This window comes from Strigops habroptila, chromosome 7, assembly GCF_004027225.2.
Source record: "Strigops habroptila isolate Jane chromosome 7, bStrHab1.2.pri, whole genome shotgun sequence".
NCBI classification, from domain to species: domain Eukaryota; kingdom Metazoa; phylum Chordata; class Aves; order Psittaciformes; family Psittacidae; genus Strigops; species Strigops habroptila.
The window spans coordinates 62,234,766-62,257,292 of NC_044283.2; the positions used below are offsets into that span (position 1 = coordinate 62,234,766).

At 45.7% G+C, this 22,527-nt stretch overlaps 1 protein-coding gene across 6 annotated transcripts in view; it reads left to right on the forward strand.

Moving 5' to 3' along the window:
* Nucleotides 1–4,872: 4,872 nt before the first annotated feature.
* The window catches only part of NR3C2 (nuclear receptor subfamily 3 group C member 2), a 218,034-nt gene continuing 200,379 nt past the window's right edge, over nucleotides 4,873–22,527 (forward strand). For 2 of the 6 annotated variants that reach the window (XR_003992170.1, XM_030491506.1), the window contains exon 1: nucleotides 10,219–11,993. Coding sequence is in view for 5 of the 6 variants with exons in the window: in XM_030491506.1 (XP_030347366.1) it covers nucleotides 10,219–11,993 (1,775 nt within the window). In the remaining variant the exon portion in view is untranslated. Of the gene's footprint in view, nucleotides 5,383–6,145; nucleotides 7,887–10,218; nucleotides 11,994–22,527 lie in introns of those variants that run through there. The other 4 variants (XM_030491510.1, XM_030491507.1, XM_030491509.1 and 1 more) reach the window with 4 other exon arrangements.

Below are 22,527 nucleotides of genomic sequence, written 5' to 3' on the forward strand. Positions count from 1 at the left end.
ACAAGCACTGATACAGACAGAATCATTTTTGGAAACCAAGCTGAGCGACTGTCACTTACACTCATACCAAAAGAGAATAAACCATAGCCAGGCAACCGGATTGGTGAGGATATCTACTGTCACCTGTGAATCACTCTGTTTATTTGCATGTGTTTGGGCCATCAGAGACAAACCCATCCAATGTGTCAACATTTCTGTCACTCCTGGCTTGTGAGCCAAGAATCAGTAAGTAAAATGGGAAAACTTTGGAATGCATGACCTTTAAGCACCAGATATTTAGTCTAGGCCAGACAAATTCTGGTGTGACCTTCATCTTCAAAGTAAGGACACTTTCTCAGAACACTTACTTACCATTCCCTGTGGCAAATATATTCCTTTCTTAACCAAATCTGTGTAAACCAACATGCGGAAGGACCGACTTTCCGTGTCATGCAAGATCAGCTGCCCAGCTTGGGCCCAGATGGCACACTGAATGAGCTCCTCAAGCTGGACCACAGCCTACATATGATCCACAGCCTACATATTTGATATTCGAAAAAAAGTCAACAGACTACATCTATTTAGGAAAGCAGTGCAACTTCCACAAAAATCAATAGATTTTTTTCCTTTTCTGTCTTGGCACATGTTAAATTAACACTTTTCTTGAGCAGTCTCTTAACTCAGCTTCATAGCATTGCTCTCTTCAGTCTCTTCTTCACAGTATGTTTCAAAGAGAGCCCATCCGAAATCTCTCTTTTCCAGGAAATAAAGAATTTTTTAAAATTTAGAAAACAAAGGTCTTTCAAGTCTTAAAATGAACGTGAACATGCAAGTTAATATCAAACCATCTCTCACTGCATAATATCTGAGGGCAGGTAATTTCAGGATTATAGAAGAATCTGGAAAATTACACAAGAATTCTCCTTTTGCTGTAGGAGCTTTAAAGCTGCACCTTCATTCCATCAGGAAGGTAATTTCCTCTATACAGCAAGTTTCATACTCTACTTACGACCTTGGTGTTACGACGATTTGGGTACTAACTAGTTCCGCACTAAGTATTGCTACCAGAACTGTGAATAATCATCAAAATTAACTAGCCTATAAAGTGATTAAATAATTTCCTCCAATTTGCATTTGATATGTTTATTAACTGCTGGAGGGTGTTATTTGCTCTCTTACTGCTAAGTTAAACACTATGTCTGGGGTTTTGGCATAGGTGCAGTACTATTATGGTTACTACAAAATTTTAATCAGATTACGGTATGAGTTACTATTTGATACTGTAAAAATGCCAGTAGGTAACAGATAAATATTAAGATACAATTAGCTGCCACTGCCTTTTATTCTTTGGAATTCATTAATAGTGAGATAAGCCTGCATTCTGAGGCGATGGCAATTTTTTTGTATGTTCCCTTTTTTACAAACTACATTTTCTTACAAGTAATAGTGCAAGTAGTAAACAAGAGAGAAGCTGACTATAAACAACATAAATAGATATGGCAATATTAAAGCTATGAAAAATATGAAGTACTGCCTATGTGTTATTCCTTGTGCTTCGTTTGCCATACCACAGTCAACAAGACCCATTACTCACAACAAGTAATTCTTTATGAGATGTTTTCATTTTAAACCAGATGAAACTGTTGGTGCTAATCATCACTAAAGATCTGTGATTTTAAATGTATTGGAAACGCGTGTTTTCAAATGCATGTCTTGGCCCTTTACACAAGCAAGAGGTTGCTAATGCCAATGTGCATTAGAAATGCAATTGTACTATGCTTAGATGTGGGTTCAACCACAGTTATAACATGAGCCATTAAGGAGCATTAAAAAAAAAAAAAAAAAAAGGAATTAAAAAAAAGACAGAAAAGAAAGAATCCAGGTTAAAAGGGAATATGTTCTGTTGCTCGGCTAAAAGATTTATCGATAATTAGATCATAAAATTGTTCAAAATTAGACTAAATGGATAAAATACCGGTATTGCAGAGAACATAAGCATACCATATAGAAAACATGCTTACTTACATTTTCCCAGGGCTTGTAAAGAATTCTAAAGGCTTTCAGCATGGCTCAGGAAACTAGCTCTAACACATTTAACTGGTGAGACTGTGGACTCCTCTCTCGGAATACTCACACCTGTTGGATTGGGAAAGTAAACTCTCATCTGTCATCCCCAGCATTTCTCCAATGTCTTCCCAAAGTGCAGCTCCTCCTGATCAGCTCTAAATCTTGAATAATCGAAACCACATGAGCCAAATGGCATAAAAATTAAATCTACAGTGAATAATACTAGGTGAAGGAATAATATATGTGGCCATGTGACTGCTTGCTTTCCTGGGCTGGAGCTGGAGAGAAGTGGGAAATGCCCAGCTGCCTTAGTTGGAACCGACTCAAAACTTCATCCGCTTTGGTTCAGTTCTGAAAATAGGGCACATGACCTCTAAGTAAGACGGTACAGTAGGCTGCTTTTACTCTACATCGCTGCTCCTGCAGCCCTAATACCATTTCCTGGCTTTACAAAGAATGGGAGGAGGCAAAATTTGACACTTGCAGAGTTTCACCATTATCTCATTTTGTAATGCATGATCCATAGCAAATTTACCACTATCTTTAGGAACAGCGATGACATCTGCTACGGAGTGGCTTACGCTTGTCTGTCTGCTGCTTTCAGTGTCATGTGTCTGACATGAGTTAACCTCTTATAAAATCTAACATGAAGGAAGAGAATTGCCCATCAGAGGTGTCCGTGCTGCTCCTCTTGACCTACTTGGAAAACTACAACTGGACTCTTTGTGGTTTCCCCCATCGCGACACAGCTGCAGAAGGCAGTAACGGGGACTGCTTTTAATGGATTTGGAAACGTGCCTTTGAACAGCATTATTTCCAAACCTTGCAAAGCTCATTCGTTATTTTATCAAGCCCACTATAGGTCCCCTCCTTTTTTTTTCTTCATGGAATTGGCGTAATGGCAGAAGATAGCTTTTCCTCTTCACAGATAAAGATCCAAATTGTGGTTTACAATCTGACAATTACGTAGTTTGATTTTCTTAAATAAAACAGATAATCTCCCTTCCCCGTTCAAGATGAGATCTTAGTTGTTAGTGACAGCTGTTAAAATGATGCTAAAAATAGATATAGTGTCAACCACTAAAAAGCTAAGTGCTCCTGTGAACCACAAGCAGAAAATAAATGAGGTTTCTCCTGAGTTTGTGGAAAATCTGTGAGCATCTTGCCTGTACTGGGAAAGGTGCTTTATGCTTCCAGCAGCCATCTCTGGATGTAACAAGAGGGGGGAGGGGGAAATTAAACATTTGGTATTAGACAGAAGACAGATAGATAGATAGACAGATAGACTCCTTCAATTTTATTTTCTCTCTCCTTTTCTTTCTTCAAAATAAAAAATATAAAAGAGATGCAACAGAAAGGCTGCAGTTACCTCCAGGCATTTCAGATGCCTTTTTCATTTACACCTTTGCCATAAAAAAAAAAAAGGAGAGTAACAGGAAAAGTAAGACAAAAGAAGTACAGCCCATCAGTCGAATACACCGTCACTATAAATTAACATGAAAGAGTTGCGCTCAGCACAGCAGTTATTGATAGACCAGGAAATGTGCTTAGGATCTTTCTGCAGGACTGTGATTTGCCGGGTTACTCGCAGACTTGCATGGAACTGTCCTGTGCCCTGGAACTGCAGCCTCCAACCCATCTGCGGTAGCTCTGCTCGATTAACAAATTAGCTGCATTTCAAACCATATGCATGACACGAAATGAGTGAAAGAGAGAACAGAATTGTTCACATTCAATGCTATATCTTGGTAGGTTCCTCCTTTTTAGCTACATTAGGACTAAAAATAGAGCACTAGTGTAGGCACAGTGAAATATGATTTGCTTCCAATAATACAGTAAACTAATTGTGAAATTAAGCTATTGAATGTGCCGTTACCTCCAAGTTTGGCCTTACCAGCACTTTATGCTTCCCTGCTTAACGTTTATCAAGTTGCCCACAAACTTTGACAGATGTAAACAACAGCCGATAAAATATTCGCCTTTTCCAAGGCCCCGATCCCACAGAGGCTTCAGCACAGGTAAAATTTCCTGTGAGCAGCCCGTTTACACATTTAAAGACTTCATACAGGGTATTAAAATAGGGCCAACCTTTTCCTCCCTCCAATGTCTAATTGTTTTTTTCGTGTAGACACATTTAATGCCCTGAACTTAAAAATAATCAGTTTTAAAAAGGTCTTAGCCACAAGTGAAATATTAATTTAAAGCCGGTATCGATGTTAGCACCGATTTCGGGGTTTTGAATGTCTGAAATCAGGACGGGGTTGCTCCAATGCAGCCGCGCGGACGCACCCATCCCCTCCGTTAACCCGGTGCACACCGCGGGGCAGAGAGGGGCCCGGCTCCCCGTCCCTGGCAGCGGCGGGAGGGGGCAAGGAAAGGCGCAGGCCCAGTGGGGGGGCGCAGCCTCCTCCCGAACCCCCATCCCGGGGCCGAGCGGGGCGGTCGGAGAGAAGAGGTGCGGGAGGTGCAGGGGGGGTGGGCTCCGCCGCCGCCGCCGGCGGGGCCGGGAGAGACGCTCCGCCTGGGGAAGGGCGCGGGGAGACACTCCTCCCCCGCCGCCCGCCCTGCCTCCCTGCCGCCCGCCCTCCTTCCCTTCCTCCGGCGGCTCCGCGAACCAGGAACCGCGGCGGCGGCGGCAGCGGCGGCGGGCGGGCTCCGTGCGTGAGAAACCCCGCGGCGCCGCGCCGCCGGGAGCCGCCGGGCCGGGCGGCGCGGGAGGGGACGGCGGGGGCGGCGCGGCCGCCGGGCGCTGCGAGGGGCCGGGCGGCACCGGGAGGGCGGGAGGGGAGTGGGGGGGGAGGAAAAAGTTTACACCCTCGCCACTCTCCTCCCTCCTCTTCCTTGGTGGCGCAGATGGGAGTTTTACCTGGAATGACATAAGTTTTTTTATTCGGGGTTGGATTTTGCTTTTTGGAGGGTATCTCTCGCTCTCTCCCTCCCTCGATCCCCCTTCTCCCTCCCTCTCCTAAATCTCTCCCCCTCCCGCCGGTGCTGGATCCACCCCCCGCTCCCCTCCGCCGGCGGGCGAGGGTGTGACCCGCGGGAACACCCACCCACCTAGGCGTCCATGGTGGGAGCTGTCCGCCCGGCCGCGCCGAGCCGCACCGCACCGCGGGCACCCCGCCGCCGCCTCCCGCCGACCCCGCCAGCAGCGCCCTGCCCGCTGCCCGGCCCCGCTCCCGGCGTTTCCGCCGCGTACTTTTTTTTCCCCTTTTTCTCCTTTTTTTTTTTTAATCTTTTTTCCCCATTTCGGTGGCGGTGCGGGCTCCCGGATGGTTTGCAGGCAGTAGCCGGGGGCCGTGCCTCCTCCCGCCGCGCCACCATGTCGTAGGGGAGGTGAGTGCAGCGTGGACTCTTGCGCGGGGCGCGGGGGAGCGAGGGGCGGGCGGCGGGGGCCGGGCGGGTGTCCGCCACACCAGCCGGCGTATCCAGGTCACGGCCGGTCCCGTCCCCATCAGTGAAAACTTCGCGGGAAGGACACGTCCATTGCTCGGCAGCGCCCGCGCCCGCGCCCGCGCCCGCGCCAGCGCCGCGGGGAAGCGCCGTGGCGGCGGCTGCTGCTCCGCGGGTCGCGCTGGAACCCGCCGCCGCCTCTTCGGCCGGTGCCCGCCGGGGCCGCGAGTGCGGGTCGATATTTGGCAGAACCTGCAAATGGGCACGTGACACACCAAATCCTGGGGATGTTTGCGCTGTGGCTGTGACTGTTGAACACAAACCCCGCTCCCCCGGGCGAACGCGGACCTGCGCGCTCCTCTGCGTGCGTGCGCGCAGGGGGTGATTTTGGGGCGAAGGTGCGCGGTGCCCAGCGCGGTGCCGCCGCTCCCCGACGGGCTCAACCCCACCGCCCCGCTCCCGGCGGCACCCCTGTCACCCCGCGGAGCTGTCCCCGCCGGGCCCGGGCCGCACCTGGGGGTCGGGCCGGGGCCGGGAGCGGGGCTTGGAGGGTGCTGGGGCCGTTTGGGAACGTGCGTCAGTGGCTGCCGGCCGCTCGCCGGGGGTGTTATTTAGGGAGCGAGTTGGGAGCGCATCGCTTCAAAGTTTGCTTGGCGTCTTTTTTTCTGGTGCTTCCCTGGGAAAAGGGTATTCCTGCACCGGGACGCAGGCGCCGGGAGGGGACACCGAGCGGGAGAGGGGGGTGGCTGCACCCTGGAGCCAGGGGCTGTCCCGGTGACCCCTCTCGCTGCCCCTGGACAGGGGGAGGCAGGGGCGGGGACGCCCGGCGGGATGCGCGGCTGCCGCGGAGCGGGGCCAGCGCGGCGGAGAGCGGAGGACGAGTCCTTGAACCCTCCCGCGCTCCGCTCCTTTATTTCATTTCATTTTATTTCTCGGTTAAACCACCGCTGCATATTCATGCGCCGCTGCAAGGCGGAAATCCCGGTCCGGCGGAGAGGCGATGCCCGGCCCTGCCGCCGGCGCGGCGCGGGCACCGGGGGGGGTGGGGGGGGCTGCGCCGCACACACCTCACCGGCCCCAGGGGGGGCCCCGGCTCGGCGCCCCGCGACCCTTCTCCCGGGGCACGTCCGGGCGGCAGGTTGAGGTCCCGGCGGGGCCGGCGCCCGGGAGCTGCGCGGGGCTGCGCTGCCGCGGCGGCCGCTGCGGCTTTAAGGAGATGCGTTTTCCAGCCTGTGTCGCAGCAACTTTGTATCAGTCATGTCGCCCGGTGGGTGACTGACGGCGCGCCCCAGCCAATGGGGCGGCGGGCCGGCCCTAGCCGCGCGGCGGTCCGCGTCCCGCCCGCCAATGAGGGCGGGCTGGAGGCGGGACGTAAACTTCGACTTTAGGTGGGCATGTGACATGTTTTTAAAGGACTTGGCACCTTTTCCCGTCCCCTCCCGGGTGCCGGTCCGTGTCACCGGGCGGCACGGCGCGGCGCGCCTCGCCTCGCCTCGGGCGGGACGGCGAGGGAGGGGGCTGAGCGCCGACCGCCCCTCCGCTCCGCGCCGCCCTCCGCTCCGCGCCCCTCCGGCGGGGGCTCCGGGACTCGCCCCGCCGCAACAGTTACCGCGGGACCGGGGCCGACGCGGGGGGCGGGGGGCACCCCGACCTGCACCCGGAGGTGGGGCTGGGGGGGGGTGGCGGGGGGCACTTTGGGGGTTGGCACCCGGAGGCACCCCTCCGTGCTCTCCGTGGGGACGAAGGGGGTGTCGCGGTGGTTACCCGGACCCTCCCTGCCGTGGGGGGGGTGGGGGTGGGGAGTGGTGCGTGCGCGGTAGAAAAAGTGCTTTTCTGCATCGCTTGAGGGGCCGAGAGCGGGGTTGGGCTTTCCTGTCCCCCCCATTAGCTTCCCCGGGCCGACCCCCGGTGGACGCCTGCGAGGGACGGAGGGAGCTCCCGGGCACGGCTGGCTTTTCCCACGCCCGATAATCCGGATTGTACCTGCGGGAAAGCGGACGGGGAGCTTGGAGTGGCGGGTTAGGGGTGCAGAGCGATGCCTACTGCCCGGGAGCTGCGGTGACGGGTGCTCCACGCAGCGTAGGGCAGATAGGGAAATAAGCGCGCGCGCTGTGTGCGCGGTAGTTCGCACGCGTGTCCGTGCGTGTGAGGACGGAACGAGCACCCCACGACGTGGGTGACGCGCCCCGCGCTCCCCGCCGTGCTCCGGTGCCCGGGGGAGAGGGGGCAAACCCCAGCCCATCTCTGGCGACGAAACTCCGGTCTCCTGGTCGGTTTTATGTCGGCAGAGCGGCTCGCAGGCAATGACACTTAAAATTTCGCTTTGCAAACACCGGGAAATAAGAAATAGGTGGTCGCTCGAGCCATTGGTTTAGCTTTTTTTACGAAACTGGATTTACTTCATGTTTTCCCGTATCTAGGTGACCTTTTGGTTGCAGGGATACCAGGTACCATTTGATTTTTTTTTTTTTTTTATTTGACTGTTGCTGCGAAACTGGTTTCATGCCTGATTGATCAGAGGGCTGTGTTTGTTGATATGTTTGGGGTGAAATACATAACTCGCAGTGTTCAAGTACTTCTTGTTTGGGGGGGGGGGGTGTGTGTCCTGGAGAAACTGCTGTGCTCGTAATATAAGCTTTGTTCTGCAAAATATCAGTTGGTCTTGGTTCTGATATGTAACACAACTTGGCTTCTGTTGTGGTCTGTGTTAGCCCACAGTCAAATTCAGTTAGTGAAAGTTAGTAAAAAGGCATGTCTGTGCAGTAGGTGAAGTGTGGATACGGTGGATAAACATGCTAGTCAAGTCGTAGTAAGTTCTGCTGAGAAGAACAAACCCAAACCCTTACACTGTCAACAAGCCGTGAGATGGTTATTTGATTCTAGTATCCACTGAGGCACTTGGATGTGATAGAAATGAGCTCTCCCCAAAAATCTATCTGCTGCTGCATTTTTACTAATGTATAGCTGTCATTTTAAACAGAACTTGTATCAGGACACAGATAATCTGTCTGCTGTTTTTCGGTCCTGTTGGATATATTTCCCAGGCAGTGGCTCTTTCTGCAATTGCAGGACCAGGGCATTTTAGTTTTTTATTTTTTTTCCTTTGTGTGACCTGGATTTTTATTAGCTGAAGTTTTAAAGTGTGCTTGCTTATTGATTATGGATGGAGTTTGAAATTTACAGCTGTGGGAGAGGTCGCTGCAAGGCTCGTGCAGCAGTGCAATGTTAGGCCTATAACTGAGATTTCCTGGTAGGCAGTGGTTCTGCTGGTGGTTCTGAAGGGTAAAATTCACTTACATCCTAATTTTAAGCCTTAACCAGGTTTACTGGTTTTCAGAAATGCTGGTCACTCGCAGCTGCAATTGATTTCTCTAGGAATTAGGCTTGCTCAGCACTTAAATCGGGGGTAGGAGATTACCTGGGAGTGACTTTATATGAAAGTAGGGACTTTGGTCTCAAAATTTTAGACTACAGGAATGTGATTAGATACTCATGATGATGGGATACACATGATTCTGTCTTCTAATAAAATTTTCTTGAGGGGAATTTAGGCATAGGGCCATAGGTCTAAGTAAGGGCAAGCAGCATTTGAGTCATTCATTTAAAGTTTTTTGGGGGTTGTTTTTATGACTTTCTTTAAAATAAAATTTTTAAGTAGTGTTAAGTAACGAGATTAAACATGAAATCAAATGTTGGAAAATCAGTACATTCTGAAAGAAAAAATATTAGCATAATATCGATACTGTAACTGTTTGCATTTGAGTTTGTACAGTGCTAATGATACTATAAGCCTATTAGTTAATAAAAATGGAAGTAAAATTGTTACTCACACATGACGTTCAGAACAGTGAAGGCTAGGTCATGCATTTTGCTCCCTTCCTCGAGAGAGTGGCCTGCAGGATTGAAGGGTTTTTTTAGGGTCTATTTTAAAATAAGGTTTACTTCTCTTTTTATACTTCTCTTCCTGGCTGCCATGGAGGTTTGCAGAACTCCAGATCCATTTAATAGCTATGCATCCTGATCTCCTTCCTCTGTGGCAGAAACATTTCCCATTCAACTTGTGCCCTACTTCTCTCCCCACCCAGCCCATCCTCCAGGTTTCCTCAGGTGGTTGTTAAAGCAGTTTGCATAACCGTGAAGGGGCAAACCACCTCCCGGCCCCTCAGAACTGCTGCTTCCTTCTAAAGCATCCTATGTTAAGCTGGATGATGAAGAGAAATGCCCTTAGCACAACAGCCTCCCTTGCTTTGCTCTCCCCTGTAGCGTGGTAGTGCAGGGTGCTTGGAGGAGCAGAACTGTAATGTCCAATTTACACGGGGTTTATGTCCTGCCTACCATCAGCATGTCCTTTCAGGATCTCTCTGGTTCACCCTTCTTCCTTGCTACCCCCTTCCCTTTCGTCCTCCCAGGTCCCTGAGAGAGGGGCAGCACCGACTGTGGGGCTGTCGCCAGTGAGGGTGGGCAGTGGTCGTGCTGATGCTGCTGAGCTGTTCCTTTTGGGGCAAGGCTGGGAGCAAAAATTTGGGTCTTTTCTAACTGCTGAGCAGTTTTCTCTCAGAACCCATAGGGCTGTCAGATCTGTGAGATCTTTTCCCTTGGTTTGATTGAAATTGCAAAAATGGTTGAGAGATGATGGATGGGGCAGGGAAACAGGACTGGCAGGCAGACAGAGAGGAGGATAGACAGAGTGAGCGGATACGCCTTGTTTCCTTAGGAAATTAGGAAATTTCCTTAGGAAGTCACACTGTCCTGTCATTTATTAATTTTACTTTTTTGTATATGTCTTTGCTAGTTATGGAGACAAAAGGATACCACAGCTACCCAGAAGGCTTAGATATGGAGAGACGGTGGGGTCAAGTTTCTCAGTCTGTGGAGTATTCTTCTATAGGTGCTGGAGAGCAGACTGATGACAATAACTATATGGAGATTGTAAATGTAAGCTGTGCTGCCGGAGCTTTTGCAAACAGCAGCGCTCAAGGAAACAACAAAGAAAAACCTGAGCTACTCTCCTGCTTACAGCAAGACAGCAGTCAGCCTGGTCTTCTGCCCTCTGACATCAAAACCGAAACGGAGTCCAAGGAGCTGTCAGCAACGGTGGCCGAATCCATGGGTTTATATATGGATTCGATACGAGATGCCGATTACCCCTACGATCAGCAGAACCAGGGGAGCCCAGGAAAGATCTACCAGAACGTGGAGCAGCTGGTGAAGCTCTACAAGGAGAACGGCCACTGCTCTTCTCCCCTGCACAGTGCCAGCAGACCCTTGAGGTCTTTGATGTCGGACTCTGGGAGCACTGTAAACGGTGGTGCCATGCACGCTATTGTCAAAAGCCCTATCATGTGTCAAGAGAAAAGCCCTTCAGGCTGCAGCCCTCAGAACATGGCTTCCTCAGTGTGTAGTCCTGCGGGAGTTAACTCTGTGTCCTCAACTACTGCTAACTTTGGGAACTTTGCTGTGCACAGCCCCATTGGCCAGGGAACCCCTTTGTCACGCTCGCCGAACGTTGAAAACAGGGGGTCTATGTTGCACAGTCCTGCGCACGTTAGCAATGTCGGGTCTCCACTTTCTAGCCCTATAAGTAGCATGAAATCACCAATTTCTAGTCCTCCCAGTCATTGCAGCGTGAAATCTCCTGTCTCAAGTCCCAATAATATCACTATGCGATCTTCTGTGTCCAGTCCTGCAAACCTGAACTCGAGGAGCTCCATTGCCAGCCCTTCCAATGCCAATAATAGGTCCACTCGTTCTAGTCCAGCGGTTAGCACTGTGGGATCATCCATCTGTAGCCCAGTAAACAACTCCCTAGGATTCTCAGCTTCCAGCACGCCGGCGGGACCTAGCAGAAGCCAAGATACTGTTCCCAGTCCAGAAACAAAAGACAAGGGTGCTCAAGAACTCACATTTCCTAAGATGGAGGAAATGGAGAATGCCATCTCCAACAACAGTCAGATGAACCTTGTTCAGTTCATAAAGCCTGAGCCAGACGCTTCCTTCGGCAGTGCGTGCATTGGTGACAGCAGCAAAATAAACTCCGATTCCCCCTTTTCAGTACCAGTGAAGCAAGAGTCAGCCAAGCATCCTTGCTCTGGTGCGTCTTTTAAAGGGAATCAAACAGTAAATCCTTTCCCATTTACAGATGGCTCGTATTTTTCTTTCATGGATGACAAAGACTATTACTCTCTTTCTGGGATTTTAGGACCACCTGTTTCTTCATTTGACGGAAGTTGTGAAGGTAGCGGTTTTCCAAATCCAGGCCTGCGTGTGGGAATTAAGCAGGAGCCTGACGATGGCAGCTATTACCAAGAAAACAGTATACCATCCTCTGCCATTGTGGGTGTAAATTCAGGTGGACAGTCATTTCACTACAGGATCGGTGCCCAAGGCACGATATCTTTGTCACGACCGGTTGCTCGAGAGCAGGCGTTTCAGCACTTGAGCTCGTTCCCTCCCGTCAGCACGCTAGTGGAGACGTGGAAGTCGCATTCAGAGTTGGCATCCAGAAGAAGTGATGGGTATCCAGTTCTAGAGTACATTCCAGAAAACGTGTCCAGGTGAGCAGGCAAATTACTTCTACCCCCCACCTCCTTTTTTTTTCTACTTCCCCTGCATAAACATAAAAGGTGTGAATTAAAGTGGGGACCAGGGCAGTATTTCTCAAGCTGATGCATAATTCTTTGTTTGCATTTCAATTCTTATCGTTAGATTTGCTGGTTTCTTGGTGTGTTTTTACTCTGCCTTTAATAAAAACAAAGTGCTGGCTTTAATATTTAAAAAGAACATATTATATTCTATTGTTATTAGATTTGAATGTGTAGCTCTAGTATGTTTATGAGCTGTTACTACTATAAATGTTGTTTTTCCTATAATGAGAGCTTAGTAAAATTGCTCTCGTGTGTCCTATAATGGTTATTCTTTCTTAGCTGCTGCTTGAGTGTGTTGTACCTCACATGGAATGTCGAGAGGAGGATAAGAAAATGGTAGTGTCAGGAATCTGTTTTTGTTGAGATGCGTGGTTATAAGTTTGAACCGGACTTTAACTGGTTAAGTGTGAAAACTAAACTTTACAAGCCTGTGGCAACATATTATTTCTGTATTTTAACTGTAGGAACATTTGGTTTGTATATATAGAAAAATGCCTCCAGAAGGAGGAGGGCTGTTAAAACTTGACGCATTTGAAAGGGATAAATGGATAAACTGATCTCCTCACTTTTGGTGAAAGAGAAATATGCAAGTGTCATTTGAATTTTTATTTCTTGGCTGATTCGTGGAGCGTGGTACTTCTTCAGCAAACAAGTGTTCATGTAGCTCATAAAGGACACTTACTTTCATGAACTATCTGGTTTCATAATCAATGTTACAAGTTATTAAGCACATCTGACAGCATGACGGAGTTAGAATAGTTGCACAGCCTCTTCCTGTGTCAAACAGGCTCGCCAAAGCTTCGTGCTAAAGCTCAGTGGAATAACCAGTAACAGAATTTGCATTTACCTTTCTCAAGTCTTTTTTTTTTCTCATCATGAGGTACGCAGCTGCCCTCAGGGAATGAAATGTCTGCCTTATTATTGGAGTGGGGTGAAGAGGATGCCTAGTGTTTTTCATATTTGTATGATGCTAAATATTTCTGAAGAAATAGTGTTGCAGTGGAAAACTTAATACCTAAAATAATGGTGCTTTTGAGGAGGGAAAAGAGCCTATCTATCCAGGAGGAAAAAAAAAGGCTTTAAATATTTTCATTTTATTCTCAGATCTGTTCAGTACCTCTACAATCTCCTTATTGTTTTGCAAGCCATGCTTCACTTTTACTTTGACCATTTCAGATATGGTCTCTAAAGAATGTACTTTTTAATACATCTTTCTCAACTTGAAAGGGCTATATCCCACCTTCATGCTGAACTTTGCATGTAGCTGGATATTTGTTACCATCCAGGCTTGGCTTAAATGTGTTTTCTTGAATCAAGGAAGATGAAGTTGCTGTTTTCTAGTTATTTTACCTGATGAAATTTTCATAAACTGCATTATTTATATAGTGAGAAAAGTTCACCAGAAGGCTGATGGGATGCCTGAAAATAAAGACCCAGTATTTTACTGCCTTTATGGTTGAGCACTGTTACTTGGGCAAGTAGCTCCTGCCAGCCATGAGAACTCTTGCGTAAGTGCTGCTTGCGCTGAGTCAAGGTTGTCATCGTTGCAGGGACACGCACAATAAATAGAGAAATGAAGGTAGGAGCATGGTTGTCATCAGTAGTTACGTTTTGAATGACAGTTTCTCATGAGGCTTTTGGAGGAGTCTCCTCATCTGACATTAGTCAACGGTAGCTCTTCTCGTCTGTTTACCTCTAGACCAGTAAATGGATACGTCATCAGGCTTGACGATGACACAGGCTTGATACACTGTCCTGTCTTTGTTCTCTCAGCTGGTATCTCAGTAAGATATGCAGTTGAGCATAGCTGTGACTTTGGAGGATTGAAATCCTGCAATTTTTAGCACTCAGAGTTGTTGCTGCACGTGTGGAGTTCTGTTCAGGTGATGGAGATCTGCAGGGTTGCGACACTTCAAGCATCCTGATCTGTAGTTCAGATTAGGACACGTGTCATCATTTCAAATCTCTTAACTCAGACCCATTATTTAACTAAATGTTGCTTTTGATCTGCTTGACAGTGGCTTTATGCTAACAGGTGCAGCTGGGAGCCTGTGCAAAGCCCTTACAAGTTTCAAGGTAAATTCATGTAGAGGTCGTTTTAGCAGTACAGATTTGAGTGAGTAGGTGCCTGCTCAGGTATTTGTTTGCTGACAAGACAAGTTTTAAAGACTCATCTTAGGGTGTCACACATGTAAAATTTCACTCTTGCTAATGAACTTTGAACTGATCTTTACTTTTCATTTCTGTGCTGCGTTCCAGCTAAAACAAGAGGAAATCAGGCACAAGTTTGTTCATGCTCCAAAGTGTTGTAATAAAGCAGTCGCAGCTTAAAACCATGTCAGGTCCAATATGCCAAGGTGGGTTTCAGCTGTCCCTGTCCCATGTCAGCATGGTATGGGGATTGCAAAGTCTTTCTTCCTTCATGTCATAATTTCAGCAGCATTGCATCTCTGCACTCTACATCCAAACTAGATCTTTGTTATTTCCAGTCATTTTTTTTTCCTGATGTGTCAAAAAGTATCAGGCATCATACATTTTGCAGACTTCTACAGCTGTGATTAACCTTTCAAAGTCTGCAATATTTTTAAGTTTCTGGTATTCTAAGTTTTCATCTTTTTTCAGGTATGCTTATCCTGCAGTATAAGTTGCCATAAGCAAAGACTAAGGTGAAGGGAAAAAATGGGCTACATGGTTCTCTAAAGTCGGTAAATTACCAGCATTGAGTATATCTTGTTTTGACAGCATTGCTTTCTGAACCTTGATAACATACCTTTTTTGGACTGCTTCTGACTTGCAGCTGATATGGTGAAAAGGAGTGACCAGGAATGAAGAAGGCTTTTCACAGAGAGTGAATCTTTAGAGTAAACGTTAATTTTTTTCCCCTCTTAGAATATCACCTTTCTTGAGTCAGTTATACTTGCCGATAGTATCTACTAAACATAGTTTAGGCATTTAAAATCCCTTGCTACCTTATTGACTGTGCCAAGTCCCTGCTGTCAGCCAGAACATTTCTCTTTTTCTCCTTCAGTTACTTTTATTAGATGTCCACAGTTACGGTTCTTTTTAAGTTACTTGCTGGTAACTTTCTTTATAACATTGCTTGTGTTTGGGTTGCAAGAGCCTCTTAAGCAAACTCACGTTCCCTTATTGCTTTAAAAATGTTTTTCTCCTGCTAATATGCATGCAGAACATGTCTTTGTTTTTGAAAGGTTTTTACATGTTTAATTTTTAAAGAGGGTGAATCATACCTGTCTGTCTCTGTGTATAGATCCCCCCTCCATGAATGACATTTTCTAAGAAATAGTGGTTTCTAAACTAAACAATAGCAAAGTGGTCTTGAAAAAGAAGGTATGTGTGATTGTGTGATGTCACTGATGGAAACCTATACTGAGCATCCAGATAGATTTAAGGGGGTTGTTCATCTGAATCAGGGTACCAGCCTCATGGTCATGCCAATTACGCAATTTTCAATATGGCCTCAGAAAATGTCATGGTTGCTTGAAGCAACAGTAAAAATTGAGGAGAATGACCTTTCCGCTGCATTAGCTCTTACCCAAAGCTTCTTCTGCAAGTGTGCCTTTTTCCTCTAATTTCCATATTAACTCATGTATGTACACATACATACTTGCTTTTCTCAGCAGTTGTGGTGGAAACAAAGGGCTGAAACTCCTACTGTAGTTTGTTCTTGGCAGTTCTACTGGTGCAATCCAGTGTGGTGTAATCCAGTATATTACTATTTTAACATAAGTTGCATACATTTATCAATAACTATATTTCAGTTGTTGTCATTCAGACAAGGAGATTTCTCTTCAGCATTCCATGATATTGTAGAGTCTAATTTATGTCTGTTAAAGGGTGTTGAAAGACTGTCGTTGACTTCTTTGGGTTTACGGTCAAATCTTTGATCAAACATTGACAATATTTTAGGGACTTTTCCTATCTGTTCCTGAGCCATTCGCATGGATCAGTGTTTTTTCACAGACCCTAGTTGTAGCAGCCCCTCAAGACCTCATCCAACCCAACACAGAACAAAAAAACAACCCAACAGCATGATCTTCATTTACATGTAACCTTTACTGACTTGAATAGGTGATTCTGGTTAAAATCTGATTTCAGGCTATTGCAAGTATTTTTGTAAATAAACTTTTATGTTAAATATTATCTAGAATAGTCACTTATCAGAATTATACCTGCCAGAGAGGCAGAGGTCTGGTAAATATTATTTTTAGAATTTATGAATGGCCTTGACCTCTTGTTTGTTTGCTGTTGACTTTATGGTAGAAGACCATGCTGTTAAAATATTCTCCATGCATGGCAGGACTGTTTTCCCCTTTAGCTTCTCACAAATTTACTGTGCAAACTTCTTCTTTTTCACCAGTGATTCTTTAATATTGTAGACTGTAGCCTTAAATCTGTACTTTTTTTTTCCCCTCTCCCCCAATTTTAAAAGTTATACTTTTTTTGTAGGTTCATGGATAATTTTGTGTATTTTTAACAGTTCTGGATAGAATCTTGATGCAACAGGAACCTCTACATAAGTATGTCTTTATTTTTCGTGAAAAAAGTTAGAAGTCTGTATTAGTATATCAAGGCAGGAGGTTTAAAGGTTCTCCTCAGCATACCAGCATGCACTTAACAGCCCCATACTTTCTACAGCTTTCTTTGTTACTTTCTTGAGGGTGCTCTTTGTTTTATTTTACTGCTTTATTAAGGAGTTCAGAATCTCTATAAAGTGTCGTTTGAAAATGTGACTGCTAATGATGCCTTTTTCCCCCCTTAAATTTTTACACATCAATTGACACCTGTGCTGTGTCAGGGAGAAGTCCACGTTGCAGGAAAATTGTGTTCCATAAAGGGGCAGATCTTCTAAATCTGGGGAAATAAGAGCTCTGTTGTCAATACATATGCCAATATCTAGGGGTTGTTTGTTTCTTTGTGTGTGTGGGTAAGTAATGTTGTGTATTACTAAAACATTTCTGTTGCCAGTTGATACCGTTGAACTTTGCAGTACTTGGCTGTTGGAAATCAGCTTGCCATAGTTTATTCTGATCATAGTTAATAATTGCTTCCTAGCTATCACTTTTGGTGGTATAAAATCCCACTATGGTATCTTTTTCTGACGGTTTTCTGAAAAAGGGGAAGGTGGGATCACCTTTGTGCACAGATTTTAGCAAGCAGAAGAAATTTTGATTATCTATAGTCTGACAGTGTGGATCAGTCCATTTTCATGAGGACTGGAAGACAGGAATGTCTGAAATGGGTACTGTATAAAAATGTTTCCATCCTGTTTTATGGGATACGTGTTTCAGTTAATGCGGGTAAGCATAGGGATTGCTGCAGTGGTATCAACACTCGTGCAGTACTGGTATTGTCTGCAGAGGGAGTAAATTGTTACATTGTTATTCCATAACTTGTCCTTACTAAAACAACACTTAGCATTAATGGAACTTAAACCTGCTGCAAAGTGCTCTGCCTGCTGAATCAGATTTCTAGATATGTATTGGTGTTTTGCTGAACCCAGGATTGAGTAGTGGTTGCTGTTGGGTGGTGTTTGTAGATGAACAGTAGATTGTGATGGTGAAATACACTGTTGGGCCATGTCTGGTCTGACTGTGGCTTTGCTCTTTGGGTGCGTTGCATAGGAGACCCAGATTGGGTTCCTTATCCAGTTCACTCTGAAGCTCTAAAAACCAACTGGAAAGGGGAACTTGGTGAGTAGCGTGGTCTGACATGGATGCAAGAACAAACTGAAGGGACAGAAAGGGAAAGGAGCCTAAGAAATAATCCTAAATGCACATTTATGCTAACAGATAATGTATTGTCAAGCCATAATCCCGGCACTTGTATTTTCAGGGTATGTTTTTAAAAGGCAGTTTCTGCCTTTTAACTGTATGTCTTCAAATGGACTTGCAGGAGCTGGAATTAAAAATGGACTGATTTCAACCAGAACTTCTTGGGAGAAAACTGGAGTTCTGTGATTCCAGATTTAAGCTCTCAGAGGTCAGAAAATACCACATTTTAGAATTAATATAGAACCATAACTTGTTTTCTGGCAAATGTGTCTTACAATATGGCTGTATAAGAGTGATAAAAATGGTCTGACAAGGAAACTACAAAGGGTGTGTGAAAAACAGGTATTAAATACGTTTAAGTTGAGTACTTTTGTAAGTTAAGTTTTCACATGCAGCTGGTTGCTACACAGTGCTTGGTGTTCAGCATATGAATTACTTTACTTTAGCTGCAGTCTCCTCTGAGTGAGAGATCTGTGGAGAAAAAACAAGGAGTATTTCCATTGTGTGCAATTGCCCAAGTCCTTGCAGCGTTATTGGGCACGTTTGAATGCACCCTAAATAGACTATGGCATGATTTGACTGCTTGCTGCCCTACTAGTGCACACTGCAGTGGAAGGTCACCATCTGTTGGGTCCTCATGAAAGCCCTCTCCTGCTGGAGCCACGTTGGTTTTGTGCTGGAAGAGGCTTCCTTGGAGGAAGGCATGCTTTTTTGACTCATGCTACAGGAGAAGGGTTCATAGGTCAGGCAGGCCCTCCTTATCCATGCCAGCAGTTCCCGACGTAGCCTGCTCCAGTACCACTACTGACAAGAGTGGAAGTAGTGGCTCTCGGCTCTATGCCAGGCTCCCTTCTCACACTTGGAAGCAGGGTGAGTGTGCATCCTTAGTAATACACATCTTTCTGTTTAGGAACCCTGGAGTTTTACAAAACCTTGAGAGCTGATTTACTTTTGGGACAATGTTTTCAAATAAACTGTCTCTTTAAATAGGAAACTTTGACGTTGTTTGGGTGTTTTGATTTTTCTTTTTGCAACTAAGGTGTTTACCAGAGCTTAACAGTGTGTTTTCTGGAAGGATGTGATCTGGGTGGTTGTCTTTCTCTGCTTTACTGGAATCAATGCTGAAGGATTTAAACCACAAAACCTACCCCCTCTGTCCCTAATCCCCAGGAACACCCTCGCCTTCCCCCCAAACAAAACAAAACAAAACAAAACAAAACAAAACAAAAGCTGCAGAAAGCTAAACCCATGCTGTTGATGATTCTGGATTCTTAAAAGGATAAGTAACACTGGTTGTGTCTATTCACTATGTGAATAAATGTAGGTGTAAGAGACTGTTTCTTTACTGAATTGTATTGTAGCAGAAATTCTCACATTAGTGGTAGGTTACAAGCAAATAACTTGAATTCTATTTCTTAAACTGTGAGTTAAACTCGTGCAGTTACATTAGAATGTGGTGTTTGCTGGTTGCTAAATTAAATTTCTATAAATCTGAAATTTGTAAGCTGCGTATTTGCATCATGGTCCAAATTGGCAGCTTGAATTTCATATTTGGAGGTGGGATAACTTAGGGTTAATATATAAAGATATTTCTTTAGAAAGAAAAATAGCAAACTTCGGTTGGAATGTCTCAGCAGAAACAGAATCCAGTATTTATGGATAATATGTAAAGTGGCTTATAGGAATTTGTACGCTTTCCTAAACGTGCATGGGTATGCTGCTGATTGTGGTTAGTGATAATAATAGATCAAAGAGTTACAGCCCTGAGGTTAAAAAGCAAATTTCAGACTAATTGCTGAATGCTTCTGACAATTTTTATATCACTTCACTCATTTCCATTCTTTCTTGTAAACAATACTTTCTGCTTGCATCTGGAGGTGGAATAACTTTTTGAATGGGCTTTCAGGCTAAAATTTGGACAGGACACAGGAATCTTTTCTGTTTAGCTTTTCTTTCCTTGTCTGCTTCCGAGAGGTACTGTCCCAGCTTTCTAAAAGTGGTAGCTTTATAAACCAGTTCCCTAGGAATTAGGTTTCTGGGAAAAAAAAGGATTAAAAAAACATTTATTAGTAATGTTTTCTGAATTTTTGGATTTGGGAGAATATCTTACTTCCATTTTTGTATGTGTCTGTATGACCATTTCAGGTTCGTGTTCAGTCTTAAGTCTATAAAGTAAACATGTATTTTAGAGGTTGATTTTGAGCAGTGTTATAATCTGTCAGTGGTCTGAGAGTTTTTAATCACTGGTCGGAACTGGTAAGTAAGTAGGTATATTTGCCCTGACTAGGATTTTGGCTGTCCCAGCTGCTGAACTGTAGGGTCTTGATAGCATTTTTGGCAGTGGTTTTCTGAATACTGTTGTGCTAACATGGTAGCGTAGTCCTGCGAAACCCGTCGCTACAGTACTTCATTTCTTCTGTTTGCCAGCTCTTCTTCCGTACCTGCCTCAAAGGGTCAGGATGGAGGGGCTCGGGAGTCCCCAGAGGAGGTTGGAGCAGTTCTCTAGGCAAAGCAGTGCTCTGCTCAGTTGATTTTTCGGTTGGGCTGTGCTTCTTGACGGCAGATTCAGGCCATAGGAAAAGGGACAGCCGCTGAGTTTCGCTGGTATGAGCACGGGCTGAAGTGCCTGTGGTGTCAGAGGCGCATTGCCCGGCTGTGGCGGGCAGCTGCCTGCATCCGTGCATCCCCATGAGCTTGCGCAAGGCAGCCGCTTCCGTGTACCCGTGTGAATGCGTCACCTGGCATGTCCTTACCGAGACCTGTGCTCTGCGAGCCCTTTGGAAACTGGTTTCACAACCGGCGAGCCCTGGTTTACTCTGGCAGCGTCTCACCTTGAAAAATCAATTGTGTTTGTATCTCTAGCTCTTCGTCAGTGCCGCTGCAGCTAAGGGAGTGGGGACGGGGCACTGTGGAAGGTGGTTAGCCATATGCCCTCTTCAAACACAGCCTCTTGTCTGACTGAAGCAAGACTGCAGGTGGAACCTGGTCTCGCAGTCAAGTTTTGTGTCACTGCTGTCAGAGTAGGAGCAGGAAAGGGATTGCTTCTGGAAGCTGCCTTAAGTTTGAGGCATCAAGACAGCAACCTTTATTTTCCCTCAGGAGGCTTGAGCTCAGATATGAGCTGCTCCAAAAGGTCGGAGATCTCACTTTTAGCATTGCTGAAGGCTTGTCTCTAGAAACCTGTCATGCACTTCAGCATTTTTGAAGACTGGAGTGCCAGGGACCTTGCAAATGAAGGTGGGTGGGAAATTTGCACAGTTTCCAGGCAGACTATCTGAGCTGTCAGCTTCATTATTTTAAACTAAATTAAATTTGTGCTAGAGAGTGCAGTGTGTTAGAGCAGTTAGGAAGCTCTTCCTCTAATAGGAGCTTGAGATCTACTTTCCTAGATCTGACTTCGTTAACTTCCAAACTCATTTGGAGAAATTAAAACATAACAAAAACCTTGCACATGTGTTGATCCTGGGATATGTGAAAACTTGCTGGAAAAATCAGAGTCTCATTTGGAGACAGTATAGCATTATGTTTGCCACGTATAAGGATCAAGGTCCTTTTTTATTATTATTGTTTAGTAGAAAATAAACCCACGAGGTTGTTTCTGGCCCCTCGCTCAAGGGATGCATGCTTCTGGATCATTGCAGGTGTTTCTTTATGTAACTGGCAAGAGGTCTTGTCCCACAGTTGGGCAGTGTCCTCTGTTGCGTGCATGTCCATACACTTGGGCAGTAAACCTCCCCCCTGAAGCTATGCACACAGGGGCTTCTGCAGCCCCCTGGGCACCTTGAGCCCTGCAGGGAGAGGACAGAATGCCCTGGTGGGATGCTGTGGCAGAGGTCCTCTTCTCCCATTTCTTGGGGATTGCTCCCCAGCTGGTAGCCTGTTTGCTTGGCTTTAGGGTGCACCATGTTTTTGTTTTGTAATTTTAAATTTGTTTGGTTTTGAGCACTAAGGCTTTCTGAAGTTAATAATTAAAAACAAATATTGCCCAATAAATATTCCTTAAGGATTAGGAAAAGTTGCTGAACGTGACTGGCTAGTCAAAATTCTGCATTGAGTCTTTGTCACAGACCACCCTGCTATAAAATGCATTAAATAAAACCACATTGCTGCAGGATTAGCTTCTACAAAACCTGCACAGCTTTACCGTACTCTTCCTTCAGATACATGATGGCAAAACAGAATAATCTAATTGATTTGATTAGGATTTTTAAATTCTTGTTTTAATCTGAATCCATGTAAACTAGCTGGAAGATGAACAAAGTATGTGGGGGTTAGACGTGTCAGCTTCTACTCAGTGTATGGAAGTAAATGTTGGAAGTGGTCCAGAGCTTTATGGCTGCTGCCAACTAATGACATAAGATAATGTTGCAATGAAACAATGCACTTGATTTGCGCTTGTTTCCCAACTAACCTTTCTGATTCTTGAGACTGCTTGGAATTTATGTTTTTGAAGATTTGACAGTAAAAAGGAGATTAGGCATTGAAAACTTTGACTGATTAAATATGTGGTACTGACAACTTCAAACTGTACATGCAGATAATGAGATAAAGGGACTGTTACTCACTTCATATTAAACCCATTTGATGTAAGAAGCAAGAAAGATGACTGTTTCGGGTGGGTATATTATATTAAAAAGGAAAGAAAGAACCTG